The 15,260-nt window shown below is 41.1% G+C and overlaps 2 protein-coding genes across 3 annotated transcripts in view; one reads left to right on the top strand and one right to left on the bottom strand.

Annotated features, from left to right (window-relative positions):
• Positions 1-5,497: 5,497 nt before the first annotated feature.
• LOC143021617 (uncharacterized) overlaps positions 5,498-15,260 on the top strand; it is a 41,013-nt gene continuing 31,250 nt past the window's right edge. Inside the window, exons 1-3 of the mRNA XM_076179219.1 lie at positions 5,498-5,652; positions 5,842-5,854; positions 5,971-6,089. Coding sequence (XP_076035334.1) covers positions 5,498-5,652; positions 5,842-5,854; positions 5,971-6,089 — 287 coding nt within the window. The remainder of the gene's footprint in view (positions 5,653-5,841; positions 5,855-5,970; positions 6,090-15,260) is intronic.
• Positions 10,665-14,853, bottom strand: LOC143021748 (uncharacterized). Of its 2 annotated transcripts, XM_076179450.1 has the most exons (5): positions 14,037-14,853; positions 13,594-13,783; positions 13,022-13,475; positions 11,037-12,014; positions 10,665-10,830 (listed from the first exon to the last, which is right to left on the bottom strand). In XM_076179450.1, the coding sequence occupies exons 3-4, from the start codon at positions 13,400-13,402 to the stop codon at positions 11,052-11,054; spliced, it is 1,344 nt and encodes a 447-aa protein (XP_076035565.1). In that variant the 5' UTR covers positions 13,403-13,475; positions 13,594-13,783; positions 14,037-14,853; the 3' UTR covers positions 10,665-10,830; positions 11,037-11,051. The 2 variants fall into 2 exon arrangements, with proteins under 2 accessions (XP_076035565.1, XP_076035566.1); XM_076179451.1 differs by lacking the exon at positions 14,037-14,853 and having other exon boundaries at positions 13,594-13,971.

A 15,260-nucleotide genomic window follows, 5' to 3' on the forward strand; every position in this document is an offset into this window, starting at 1 on the left:
ATAATTGATATTCTGTTTTTACTTTTTCCAAACTCCATTATACTACATTTCTTGATATTGAAGTTCACTTCCCACTTTTGAGTCCATTTCCAGATTTTGTCCAGGCCCAACTGTAATGATTCACAATCTTCCTCTGTTCTTGCTTTCTTTAGTATTTTTGCATCATCTGCAAAAAATTCATATAACAATCTACTTCATGTCATTTATATATACAGGTAAACGTCGACTTACGATGGCATTAGGTTTCGATAGAGCCATCGTAAGACGATCTCATCGTAAGTCGATCCCCACTCTGTTCCGTGGTCACTGTACCTAGCCTACCTGTATATTAACCACCAGAGATACTGAATATAGCCTATTAAACATGTACAGTAGTTTATTTAATTATTTTTATCCTTTTTACCATATTCAAACACTATAATATGTATTTTCAGTACGGAACTTAAATCTCGCGGGCAGCAGCCAATGCCAGCCGTACGACGTGACGTAATAATACTCGCATCATAAAATATAGTCACCTCTTATATCGATCGTTCTCTCTTTCACCCGCGAATTTTGAAAAACACAGAGAATGGGATTTAGGGCACATTTGAGAGAATGTAAAAACACAGGGGCGACTACAATAAATATAATCAAGACGCCGATATGGCAGCGTCGCGAATCTACTTGCTCCTCATGACGCCTACGTGTGCGGCACCGTATGGAAGGGGTTAAATTATCATATCGTCGTCGTCGCCATCGTAAAGTCGAACAATCGTAAGTCGCGGCCATCGTAAGTCGACGTTTACCTGTATATGGCAAACATGATTGGAGCCAGTACGGAACCTTGATGGACCCCACTCATCATTTCTTCCCAATTCAAGTATTATCTCTAATTACTACCCTCATTTTTCTCCCAGTCAGGAAGTCTTCCATCCATTCCAATAATTTTCCTCTGATGCCACCTATTGATTCTATTTTTCTTATTAGTTTCTTGTGTGGTACCTTATCAAATGCTTTTTGTAGGTCTAGAAAGGCACAGTCTGCCCATCCATCCCTCTCTTGTATTATTTCTATTAGTCTCAAATAGAAGCAGATCAGGTTTGTTGTACATGATCTTTGTTGTCTAAATCCAAATTGATTTGGATTCAGAATAGTTTTTTCTTCCAGATGTTTAACCCATCTATTTTTGATAACCTTTTCACATATTCTTGCTATTATGCTTGTTAGGGAGACTGGTCTGAGTTGGATTTTCCTTGTTTCCTCCCTTGTATACTGGTACAATATTTGCATTTTTCCAGTCCTGTGGTACCTTTCCTTCTTTGAGTATTTAGTTATATTGTATATTTTATCTGTGTATTTACCTAGTAGTATTTTACAGGAAGGGGAGCTATGCTTGTGGTGTCCCGTCTTCATATCTCATTTTATCTATACTGTTTTTGTGTGTGTGTGTGAGTGAAGAAAGACTAGTAAAGGAGGTATGGAAGGCAGATGTGGGGGGAGTGAACATGAGGGGACGTCCTAGGATGAGATGGATGGATGGGGTGAAGGGGGCTTTGGGGAAGAGGGGAATGTCTGTTGAGGAAGGACGGGAGAGGACAGAAGACAGGGGTGAATGGAGAATGGATGTATATGGAAGATGTTGTGATGCATGAGGTGGAATGGACGGGGGGGATGGGGGGTGAGGTAGTGTGTGTGAGCAAAATTTTGACGCAGCCCGTAGGGCTTTCTCCCCATCCTCTCCTTTAAATGTGGGGACGGAGAGGGGCGGTCGCCGATTTAATGAAGCAGCCTTGCTGTGGATGTGCTGTGTCTTGCGACACTGCTTCTGACCCATGGCAGTGGACAGGGTGCAGGGATGACCCGTCATCTAGGAGGTGCTAAGATGGGAGGGAGGGTGGAGTGTTTTCAGGGATGGAATGGGTGGGAGTGATTTTATGCATTTTCCTTTTTGGCTATCTCCCTAGTAAGGGGGGAAAAGCCTTGGTATATGTATGTATGTGTGTACAAGGGGACAAAAAAAGGAGGACAAGTGTGAGTGAAGTAGTTTCAGAGGGGTTAGTTTGTTAAGTGTAGTTGGGAAGGCTCATTGGAGGGTCTTGATTGAGAGGATTAGGAAAGGAACAGAGGGAGTAATTGGTGAGAAACTGTGTGGTTTTAGGAAAGGTAGGGGTTGTGTAGATCAGATTTTTGTGGTAAGACAGATATGTGAGAAAGGTAAGGATTTTTGGGGGCTTTTATGGACTTGAAAAAAGGCTTATGACAGGGTAGACAGGAAGGCACTGTGGGAGGTATTGCAGATATATGGGATAGGAGGAAAGCTGTTAAGAGTAGTCAAGAGTTATTACAAGAGTAGTAAAGCTTGTGTTAGAATCAGAAATGGAGAGACTAAGTGGTTTGAGGTGAAGGTGGGACTTTGTCATGGATGTGTTATGTTGCCTTGGCTGTTCAATTTATACATGGATGGGGTGGTGTGAGAGGTAAATGCAAGGGTAATGGGTCAGGGATTGGAGGTGGTTAAAGAAAATGGAGAAAAGTGGGAAATAAGCCAGTTGTTTGCTGACAACACTTGTGGCAGGATCAGAGGAGGGATTGAGGAAGTTAGTGACAGAGTTTGGGAAGATGTGTGAAAGAAGGAAGTTGAAGAAAAATGTAGGTAAAAGTAAGGTGATAAGATGTATAAGGGGAGAAAGTGGCAGCAGACTGGAAATGAGTATTAAAGGAGAGAGACTGGGGGAAGTGGATAGCTTTAGATAATTGGGTGCGAATGTGACAGGAAAGGGAGGAGTGGAGGTAGAATGCAGATTGAGAGAAGCAAGTTAATGCCCTGGGGGACTAAAAAGTGTAATGAGAAATAGACATTTGGAAATGGATGCTTAGAGGAGATTGTATGGAGTGATTGTGCCAACAGCACTGTATGGGGCAGAAACATGGAACAGAGAGGTGGAGTGTGAATGTGTTTGAGATGAGGTGTCTGAGAAGTGTGATAGGGGTTACTAGGCAAGATGGAGGGAGAAATAAGGTGAGGAGGAGAGCAGGGATGGAAAGGGAGTTGGGAGATAGGGTAGATGAAAAAGTATTGGGATGGTTTGGACACATGAAAAGAACGAGTGAAAAAAGATGAGTAAAAGAGGTGTGGAAGGAGTGAACATGAGGGGATGATCAAGGATGAGATGGATGGATGGGGTAAAAGGGGCAACGGGAAAGAGGGGAATGTCTGTTGAGGAAGGACTAGAGAAGACAGAAGATAGGGGAGAATGGTTGTTTATGGTTGATGCTGTGATGCATGAAAGGGAGTGGGTGGGGAATGGGGGTGAGGGAGTATGTGTGAAAAATAAATTGATGCAGCCCGAAGGGATTTCTTCCTGTCTTCTCCATTTCTGCATGAGAGGATGGAGAGAGGCTCACCAATTTAATGAAGTGGCCTTGCTGTGGATGTGCTGTATATTGAGACACTGGTGACCCAGGACAGTGGGCAAGATGCAGGGATGACCCGTCATCCAGGAGGAGCCAAGATAAAAGAGAGGGGGGTGGATGGGTGTGGAGTATATGGGGATGGAATGGGTGGGAGTGTTTTTTTTTTTTTTGTTTTTTGCTACCTCCCTTGTAAGGAGGAAAAAGCAGCCTTTGGTATATTTACGTAATTGTATCTTAAAGGAAGGGGAGCTACGCTCATGGTGTCCCATCTTTGTATCTCGCAGTGGCTAGTTTGCTCTTAAATTTGTGCATAGTTTTTTCACTATTGTTTTGTCCAGTATAACTGACCTTCTTGAGTTTCTTTTCATGTCCCCTTGTAATTCTCTTATACCAATTTAGTAAGTATTTTCTATCAAGGACTTCCACATCTTTCATGATTCTATAGATCATTACCAAGTCCCCTCTTTCTCTTCTTTGTTTCAGTCTATAATTTCATTTTTAACAATCGCTCCTATTACAGTTTTGAAAGTGTTGGGGTTATCTTTGTAGTTGCTCTCTGGATTCTTTAATTTTTTTTTTATTCTTTTTGGTACTGGATGACCATAGTGTCACAGCATAGTGTCTAGGCCTTATCAGTATGACTAGTATTTTCTTCATTTCTTCATCCAAGTAGGTAAAACCCACCTTTATTGATCTTAGCAAATTGTAGGATTTTCTGACAATTTTGTTTATCTGTTTATCAGGAGACATGTCATTTGTGATGGTTACTCCCAGGTCGTTTTCAGATCCCACTTCCTTTGTACCAATTTTATATTGTCCTGATATTCTTTTTTTACTTTGTCTAAATTTCATTATGCTACACTTCTTAATATTGAAGTCCACTTCCCACTTCTGACTCCATTTCCAAACTTTGTTCAGATCTCTCTGCAGTGATTCACAATCCTTTTCAGTATTAACTTTCCTCAACAATTTTGCATCATCTACAAAGAAGTTCATGTAACATTCCACATCTTCATCCATGTTATTCACATAAATAGCAAACATTATTGGAGCCAATACTGATCCCTGTGGAACTCCACTAATCATATTTTCCCAAGTTGAACTCTTTTCTCTGAGCACTACTTTCATTCTTCTTCCATGCAAGAACTCCTCATTCCAGTTCAGTAGTTTACCTTGTATTCCTCCTATGGTTTCCAGTTTTCTTAATAATTTTTTGTGGCACTGGCTTTTTGTAAGTTAAGGAAAGCACAATCAGCCCATCCGTCCCTTTCTTGTATTATATATATGTATATGTATATATGTGCAGAAAAACCACCAAGGAAAATAAATGACCGAGCACTTAATTTGTCAACAGCTTAAATTCAAGTCAAGGAATGTACAAACTTGATCATTTTATTGTTAAAAAAGTGGTGGCCCAAATATCCACTGCCGTGATCAGTATAGGTTAACCATGAATGTCTCCCTCACAACCTTTTCCTGTTCACATCCATGACCTCCCACTTTGTATATATACTCATGTTTGTATCATCATTGTATATACCCTGAAGATGTCTAAAAAGACAAAAGCACTTAGTTATTATCTCATTATTTTCCTTGGTGGTTTTTCTGCATATTTAGAATCATGAGTTCATGTGATTTCTCATGCAGTATATATTGAGGACCCAAATATATCATATTAAAAGGGGACAAAGTCTGTCTGATAGAGATGAAGATATGATACACTGGGTTCTCAAAATTTGATAGGGTTAAGGTAATTTTTGAGGCATCAAAAAGCACCTTGTGTTGAATTTCGAGACCCCAGTGTATATAAAAAAAATTCCCAAGAATTACTAAAATGCTTCAAAAGCACAAATAAACATCATTTGTGCATACAAAAATTATTCAGTAGAGTACAGTATATCATCATGTATTAGATTAGAAAAAAACTGTATAGTTTATCTAGTACTTATAAGTACTACTAGTATCATCACTGTTCAGATTCTTATGAAACTCAAGTACTTGTCAACATGTGTGTGGGGCACTACTTGAATGCCTGGTAAACAGTGGAGTGTAGTCCACCAGCTGCTGTCTGCAACTGCTGTGCATGGGGGATTTGAATACCATGCCAATACCTATTGGACTTTTTGTAACCTACCAGCTAGAGTACACCAGTGAGGTGTATGAGCCAACATCTATTGTGTTTCTTGCTAAATTCTGTTGGTTGAAATATTTTAGTCCTGAAACTTATGCTGCAGACAGCATCCCAATAGGTAACAGGTTTGTAAATAAACTTTATGACTATTCCTGTCACTTAAATGCTATATTTTATATCAATATTTTACTTTATTATGACATTTCCAATTTAGCCTCTATGTCACAATCTTATTTCACTCTGCGTGCTTCTTTCCTACTCCTTTGTGTTTCTCCATTTTCTGTATTTTCTTAATATTTCTCTCTGAATTTCAGGTTTGAGGGGATTGTCTCACAATAACTTGTAGCTCCAGCACATTTCTCACTTACCTGTCACATTCTGTCCAATAATAATTATATAATATTTCTCATTAATTATCTTAACTGATTTTGGTTATCCCATAGATGGATGAAGTACCACTGTTTAAGCAACCATCAAAGATGTTGTCAATTTCATCACAGTCCATTGCTCGTAACCTAGTGAACTGCATGGGATGTCATATTGGAAACATCGCCTTTGATTGGTATTTTTTCAGATAATTTTCTTAGTACTTTGTATGTTTCACATACTTCATTAAATGAAGTTGAGCTTTTTATGAGTGGATAATTTTCAAAGTATACTGTGGTGCAAAATCTCATTTTAATGAAATATATCTTTTCTATATACATATATATATTAATAGTATATATGGGCAGGAGATTTTCTTGAAAGTGATGGCTAGTTGTGCATTTATTATTTTCTTGAATGTATTTTCCATATGTCTTACTATGGACTATGTTCATTTGAAAGGAGGTTTATGACTTCACTGTAGGTGATCATCTTTGCTATATCACAATTTCAGGTTCAAGAGACCCTTCATTAGGAGCTCTAAGGAATATTCTATCAGGTCAAGATAAGAATTATTCTGGTGTTATATTTAAATATGTTACTTTATATACTTAAATTTCTAAACTTGTTCTTCACTGGGGGAGGTCACTGGTCACCTGGGAGAGGTTACCTGGTAACTCAGGCAGTGATGAAATGTCACGTGCTAGGGGAAGCCTCCAACTTCATGTTGTGACATAATGTCCTGTGCTTGGGATTGTGGCATTTTTGTCTCAGGCTTTGATTTGTGGGGTTATGTCTCATGCTTGGGTTTGTGGCAATTTGTCTCATGCTTGAGAGGGCCCTAAGGTCATCTGCTTATATATTTAGATTTGGGCTTAACTCTTTAATGTATAATGCTTCTAAGATTGGGAGGCATCTATCATCTGTACATATTTCCAAAATCTCAGAGTTTTCTAGGATGTGTCTTGTTAATGTTGTGTCATGGATTTCTCTTAAATGATTTTAAGGGGCTCTTGATGTCAGGTGGTATGAGGCAATGGGGTAACCTCATTGTCATCATGCCAATATAGGTGGAGGGGAGGGCTTCACAGTTCCATCGTGCACAAGTAAACCTATAGGTGACATGTGATTTCTGAAGTTCCTTTATCTCTTGGTGGGGGCTGTTTTTCAGAAGGAGATGGCTGGTCTTCTTTGTCTTGTAATAGATCACCAATTTTATTAGTTTCTCTGGGTTAGTGATAAAAATATTAAATATTGAATACTCATGCCTTTTAAACAGTTACATTAATTTAACCAATAAGATTCTCACCCCTGTCCAAGAGAAGCTATTTAACTTGGGGCTTAACTGCCATATTGTGTCTAAACCAAAAAAGTTCCAAAAAAGAACATAATGTGAAGTCCTTATCGATGACGTAGAGAATTTAAGAATAAAAGATGAAGTAACTGTTGAGCCTTCCTTCAAACAAGAAGTAATTGCTGAAGCTAATAAATCAAGAGGAAATCACAACAGCAATTTGATCGAAAAGAAACATATCGAGGCTGCAAAGTAGTTAAAATCAGGCCCTAGTATTACCATCAGGAAAGCAGACAAAGTGGCAGCTTATGTACTCATGGACACCTCCGAGTACTTGGACAAGATTGAGACCATCCTCAGTGATACTACAAAGTTTAAAAAGATCAACAAAGACCGCTCAGAATTTACCAATGAAAAAAGTAAACAAACTAATAGAGGGGAATAATGCTGCCAGTAAAATAAAATTTTATCAACTTTCAGGCAAGTATGGTGTGGGTAACTGCTATCGGACAGTCAAAAAATACAAACCTGGTAATAAACTTTGATCCATTATCTCTGAAATCCCTGCATCAACATACAAACTTGCCAAGAAACTATGCACCATACTGACCCCTTACACTCCTACCACCTACAGTCTGCAATCTACATCCTACTTCCTAGACATCTTGAAGACAAACTTTGCTAAAGGAAGAATTGCCTCTCTCGATGTGGAAGGGTTATATACAAATGTTTCCATAAACCATACAATCAATTACATCATCAACCAAGTGTACCATGATGACACTACACCAAAACTAGATATCCCAGAATCTACACTACGTGGACTGCTTGAATGCTGCACTAAAGAGGTCATTTGCCCCCGTGGAAACAAGTACAGTACTGTCAAATTGATGGAGTGGCAATGGTATCCCCCCTTGGTGTTTTAATGGCAAACTTCTTCATGGGCAGCATAGAAGAAGAAGCGTTCAGAAAAACAGAGAAACCAGACATTTACTGTTGCTATATTGACATTTTCATAAAGACCAAGAACACTGATGAAGCTGAAAAACTATGACACCTACTACAAGAGACCTCTGAACTCACCTTCAATATGGAAGATAGTGTTGATGGAGCTTTGCCCTTCCTTGACATCTTAGTGAAACAAATTGAATATTCTTTTAACACAGAAGTTCACACTAAACCCACAAACCCTGGACGCTGCCTTAATTCTAGTGAGTGCCCTCAGCGATATAAGGACTCTGCTATCGGTGCCTACATCCAAAGAGCACTCACCCACTGTAGTACATGGTAACAAGTACACAATGAAATTGAATGCTCCACCCAAGTACTAATCAATAATGGCTTCAATGAGAAAGGTGTCAACCACCAGACCAAGAAAATTATGGATGGCTGGTACAAAGATAATAAAAATAATCAAAATGTAGAAAAAATTATTCTATTATAAATCTATATTCTCATCAGCTTGTAAAGAAGATGAACATATAATGAAACATATTGTAAAGAGGAACATCAAACCAACTAACCCAGAGAAAATAATAAAATTTATCTATTAGACAAAGAAGACCAGCCACCTTCTTAAAAACAGCCCCCATCAAGAGATAAAGAAACTTAAAAGATAACGTCATCTATAGGTTTACTTGTGCACGAGGGAACTGTGAAGCCCTCCCCTCCACCTATATTGGCATGATGACAATGAGGTTATCCTGTCACTTTTTATACCACCTGACATCAGGAGCACTAGAGAAGTCCATGGCACAACATTAACAAGAAATATCCTAGAGGAAAACTCAGAGATTTTGGAAATATGTACAGATGACAAATGCCTCCCAATCTTAGAGGCATTACAGTATACATTAACCCCTTCGATACGATGATGCCTACGTAGGCGTCATGAGGAGCAAGTGGGTACACGAGGATGTCTTAATTATATATATTGTAGTTGTACCTGCGTGACCCCCATACTCTGTAAACTGGCTTCATCATATTTTCTATGGTTATCAAAATTCACGGGTGAAAGAGAACAAGCAATACAGCAGTAACTTTATTTTTTATAATGCGAGTATTATGACGCAACATCGCACGTCTGACAGCTAATGCTGCCCCCGAGATTTTGGCCTGGAGTGAAGGGGTTAAAGAGTTGAGCCCAAATCTAAATATACAAGTAGATAACCTTAGGGCCCTCCCAAGCATGAGACAAATTGCCACAAACCCAAGCATGAGACATAACCCCACAAATCAAAGCCTGAGACAAAAATGCTACAATCCCAGGCACAGGATATTTTGTCACAACATGAAGTTGGAGGCTTCCCTTAGCACGTGACATTTCATCACTGCCTGAGTTACCAGGTAACCTCTCCCAGGTGACCGGTGACTTCCCCCAGTGAAGAACAAGTTTAGAAATTTAAGTATATAAAGTAACATATTTAAATATAACACCGGTATTATTCTTATCTTGACCAGATAGAATATTCCCGAGCTCCTGAAGAAGGGTCTTGAACCCAAAATTGTGATATAGCTAGCAGAACCACCTACAGTGAAGCCATAAACCTCCTTTCAAAAGGAACATAAGTCCATAGTAAGACATATGGAAAATACATTTAAGAAAATAATAAATGCACAATTAGCAGAGCTGGGATTCTGTAGAAAAAAATTTACCACCGGTATTGGTAGACGGTAGCGAGCCGCGTCCAATCAATATCGGTAGATTTTCAGAAATCTACCGATTGAAGGTGGTATTCGGTAGATTAAAAAAGCTCTATATATAATAAAAAATGCTTTTAAAGGCCCATAACACACTTTTTAAGTTATTTCTCTCTTATTTAGGTTCACTTAAGAATAGAAGTAAATTAGAGTTTTTTAATACCTTATTTAAGTTAAAAGATACATAACTTATTTAATAAATGAATTTCTCCCTCAAAAAATAAACATCAAACTGAAAAAAAGTTAAATTTAAACAAACTAGACAATACAGCATTATTTATTAACTTTTAAACATTTTATTAAACTATACAAAATGAATCACAAAATAAATTTCTTCCCAACACAAAAAAAAATACAACTGAAGCAGTCTTGAGCCTCCTGCTCCAGGTCGGTGTCGGCGCCCCTCTTGTGGTCCTCCTTGAGGAAGGTCTTGAACTTCTCGCTGTTGCCCTTCAACATCAACTGCTCAAAGTTGTTGGCAGTCAGGGAGGACCTCTTGGGGCGGAGGATGTTGATGGCGGTGCTGAACAACCTCTCAGCGGCAGCGGAACTGGGCAGGGAGGTGTTGTATTTGACAAACAACTTCACCCAGGCGTCGCGGTGGCCGGCAGGAAACTGCTCCTTCCTGACGACGTGGTCCCTGGCCCTGGCCCAGTTGATGACCTCCAGCTTGATGGCCTCCTCCAGCGTAGAGTTGTTGGCTGGGGTGGTGGAAGTAGAAGGCCCATAGAGGTCATCATAGCAGAAGTACTGATCGCCACCCTGATCAGCAGCTGCCTCCTGTGTAGGGGTTGGACTGACGATGTTGACCAACTCCCTGACAAGCCTCTCCTTGATGGTGGTGTAGTCCTGCTCCGCAAGGCAGTAGATGGCCTGGAGAGTGTGAGCTGGGTGGGTGGCGGTGGCCATCAACAGGTGCTCCTCCGCGAACAGGTGACCAAATCTAATATAAAAAAGCACATATAAATTTTTATTTATAAAAGTTCTTTAAAATCAATCATTTCTTTCAAGTTTTATCTAAGCGACTTAATTATAATTTTTTTTTTTTTTTAATTTTAGTTTTGAATAAAAGATAAAATTAAAAATGCTAAGGATTTTTTACAAGTTTTTAAAAGTTTATAAAAGTTTTTACAAGGGGTTTTATCTTACCTGTTGGCAAAGCCATTAGTGAGGTTGTCCTGGTCGAGGAGGTAGTCCACAAGCTTCTTGGCGTGCTTGAGGTTGCTGGAGCTTCTTCTTGAGGAGCATCAGGTCGGGCAGGAGGTTGCCCATGTAGGCCCACTTGTCTGACTGCATCCTGTCCAGGCAGGTGGCGACAGGCTCCATCATGTCCAGGTACTCCTTGATGATCTCAGCATCCTTCATGTCGAAGCCGGCGGAGCCCTGGTCGGCGAGGATGCGGTTGATGGCAACCTTGATGTCCTGCTTCTCCAGCACAAGCTCCATGAGGGCCTTCATGGAGTTGAAGTAGCTGTTCCACCTCGTAGCTACAGGGGTGACGAGCCTTCTGCCACCCAGAGCCTCCTTGATCTTGTTGGCGTAGACAAAGGACCTATTCTGCAGGTACCACAGGGCCTGGGCCTTGGCCCCAGGCCTCCTGAAGACAGCCCTGGGCCCCTTGTTCCACTCAGGCACCTCTGCTACGTCTGTCGTGGCCAGCAGGTTGAGGGTGTGAGCACTGCATCTGAAATGTGGCGGAAGCTGTGACTCATCATCCCCCCTGTTGCGCAGCATGTCCGAGACGTCGACGACCTCGCTGTTGACGATCGCCTCGTCGGTCTGCTCCTCGAGCTCCTCCTCTGTCAACTCTGGCCTGGTGGTGGTGTCGGCGGCAAAGTGCTCGAAGGCTGCCACGTAGTTGCGCCTGTTGTCGGTGGTGCAGTGGGTGATCTTTTTGCTGATGTCGAACTCTGCGAAGATGTCAGACAGGTTCCTTGCCAGAACTCGTCCTGTCTGCTTCTCCATCAGTTCCCTGCACGCAAGAGTTGCTGCCTTCCTCTCCAAAGTGATGGGGTCGATCCAGTGCACCGTGCAGCTGAGGAAGGCCCTCCTGTGGGACGTCCAGGAGTTGGCGGTGGTGGCCACAAGGTCGACGTCCTGCAGGGTGGCCTTGACCTCATCCTTGACCTGCCAAGGAAATTAGGCTTGATAGAATACTCTTTAAGAAATAAAAAGTTTTACTTTTAGTTATCATCCATATACAACCATTCTCCACTCACCTCTGTCTTCCGTCCTCTCCCTTCCTTCCTCAACAGACATTCCCCTCTTCCCCAAAGCCCCCTTCACCCCATCCATCCACCTCATCCTAGGACGTCCCCTCATGTTCACTCCCTCCACATCTGCCTTCCATACCTCTTTTACTAGTCTTTCTTCACTCATTCTTTCCATGTGTCCAAACCATCCTAATATTCTTTCATCAACCCTCTCTCCCAAATCCTTTTTCACCCCTGTTCTCCTCCTCACCTCCTCATTTCTCACTCTATCTAGCCTAGTAACCCCTACCATACTTCTCAGACACCTCATCTCAAACACATTCAAACTCCTTCTCTCTTCTTCTCTTATGTTCCACGTTTCTGCCCCATACAGTGCTGTTGGCACAATCACTCCTTCATACAGTCTCCTCTTTGCATCCATTCCCAAATGTCTATTTCTCATTACACTCTTTAAACCACCAAGGCATTTACTCGCTTCTCTCAATCTACATTCTACCTCCACCTTCACTCCACTTCACTGTGGATGTACTGTGTCTTGCGACACTGCTTCTGACCCAGGGCGGTAGGCAGGGTGCAGGGATGACCCGTCATCCAGGAGGTGCTCAGATGAGATGAAGGGTGGGAGGGGTGTGGAGTGTATTTAGGGATGAAATGGGTGGGAGTGTTTTTATGCCTTTCCCTTTTTGGCTACCTCCCTTGGAGGGGGGAAAAGGCCTTGGTATATGTATGTATGTACTTTGTTATAAATTATTAAATTAAAACTTAAGTTAAAACAAAAAAGGAATACCTTTAACTTTTAAAAGTTATAAGTTAATAAATAACATGTTAATAGTTGTTTTAAATTAAAAAAAAATCATTTTTAAAGTTAACTTTACTTTCAACTAGCTAGTTTCAATCTTAATTCTTGAATAAAAACTTTACCTGTACAGCGTACTTGTTGAGCCGCTTGGTGAGGGTCTTCCTGCAGGCCATCTTGAACTCGGGCTTGAGGAAGTTCAAGAAGGTCCTCGTGGCCTCGTCCTCGGTGTCGCAGAAGGGCTTGAGGCCCTCCGCAAACCAGACCACGTACGCCTGCTGGGCCAGCTGCTGCGACCAAGCCTTGGGCCTCTCCGTCGCCTCTTTCAGGGTGATCTGGCGGCTGGTCTTCTCTATCTTGGTCGTCGGTTTGAACCTGTTGAGAGACAGGGCTGCCTCCAGAGACGACAGCATGGAGGGGTGCTTGGTCTTGTAGTGCTTCTTGAGGTTCCCCCTCGACTCGCTGTCGAACTTTATCTTCTGGGGGCACTTGCAGCAGCTGGCCATCCCCTTGTGCAGTATCTTGTCCTTGAACTTGCTGCTCTTCTGGGAGCTCTCCAGCTTGTAAAACTTGAAGAACCTTAAAAAGAAATGATAAAGATTAAAGAAGTTAAAGACTTAAACACTTCTTAAAAGCAGTGGCATAAAGATAAAACTTATAAAAGTGATAAAACCTAAGTAAAAAAAATTCAACTTACTCGTTAAGGCCGTGAAGAGAGCCCTTTAGCTCCTCCTCAGCGTTCAAGGCCTGTCTCCCCTCCCTGGGTCTCCGCGCCACTGGCGCTCACCATGTCCACACTGCTGCTGGCCAAGGTGTCCAGCCTGCTGGTGGACATGGAAGATGCCCTGGAGAGGCTCCTGGTGTCCTCCAGGGGGTGGGCTGGGTCACTAAAACCAAATTAACATTTTTAGTTAAATTCCAATTTTTTTTACAAAGTAAAAACTGTCAATCAGAAATTTTCAGATAAAAAGGAAAATGCCTTTTATTTTTATTTTTTTAATTTAAATTTAACAAAGTGCCTTATGAAAAGCAAGACACAAAACTATTTAACAGTTTCAACAAAACGTCTTTTGAAAAAAGGCCTTTTTTAACAGATAAAAGATTTTAGATTAAAAAAAAAATCATTTAAGTTTTAACTACCTGATGATTGAGGCATCCGAGAGGCTGCTGCGGCTGCTGGTCCTCTCTTCCTGGGCCTGGGACTGCCTACTGGGGCCGGGGACCGGGCTACTGGTCAGGAACCTCCTCATGTTGATGGCGACTAGAACCTAACCTAACGAGCTACACAGAAACGATTAAAGCGAGAGAAACAAGTTTATATGATTAAATACTAATTCACTGACTTGATCAAAACTTTTTGAAAACTTTTTTTAATGTAAAATAAAGTTTAAAAAAGGAAAATCACTTGGAAAGTTAAAAGCACAAAATGATTAAGTGTTGCTGCCGCAGCGGGCGGACTTACAAACACTGCCACTTAAAACACTAGGCGATGAGGCTGAGTACGTGGTCGAGAGCATAGGTGTACTCGCGTCGGCAGGCCAAACGAGAGTGGGGCTCCCGCCAAAACTTTTGGCGGGAGCAAGAATCTGCTAGGTGGTGGCGGCCTCTGATTGGCTGAGAACGCCCAGAATGGCCGGTGATTGGCTAAGCATGATGACGTCAAAGTAATTCCTGGAATTTCATGCTAACTGCTTCCCATAGATGCACTCGAACGTGTTGAAACTTGTCCGTTTCATTTTGCCGGGGTCGTCTTCTCTTAAGTCTTAACAAAAAAGTCCCGTGCTCGCTTTTTCAATCTACCGATACCGATTGACTGCCAATCATGCAATCGGTAGCAGTATTCGGTAGTTTCTTCAAAATACTGAATGATCGGTATTGGTAGCAGAAATCTACTGCCGGTAGTACCGATCTACCGACTACCGAAGGTGAATCGGTAGTCCCAGCTCTGACAATTAGCCATCACTTCCAATGTGTGTATATATGTGTATATATATATATATATATATATATATATATATATATATATATATATATATATATATATATATATTGTGTGTGTAGAGTTGAAGACAACAGCATTTTTGTAGTTATTTAATTTTTTTCTAGCATTCTCAATTTTTAATGATGGTTTTTCCTTCAGGCAGATGAGGAAAAACTAAATTTGCATAATCATTCATTTTTTTCAATGTTTTGTCTTTAATAAGACACCTTCAGGATTGTAATTACATAAGGCTATTTATTACAAATGATGTGTTGGAAAAAATATATATTACAGAAATGAAAAAGTAAGAAACATTGTGAGGCATCTTCCTCCTCCTCTTCCTCCCCCTTCCCTCTCCTCCTCCCCTCCCCTCCTCTCCCTCC

The sequence above is a fragment of the Oratosquilla oratoria genome, chromosome 42 (genome assembly GCF_046742065.1).
Source record: "Oratosquilla oratoria isolate Oo_2021 chromosome 42, ASM4674206v1, whole genome shotgun sequence".
Classification (NCBI taxonomy): Eukaryota; Metazoa; Arthropoda; class Malacostraca; order Stomatopoda; family Squillidae; genus Oratosquilla; species Oratosquilla oratoria.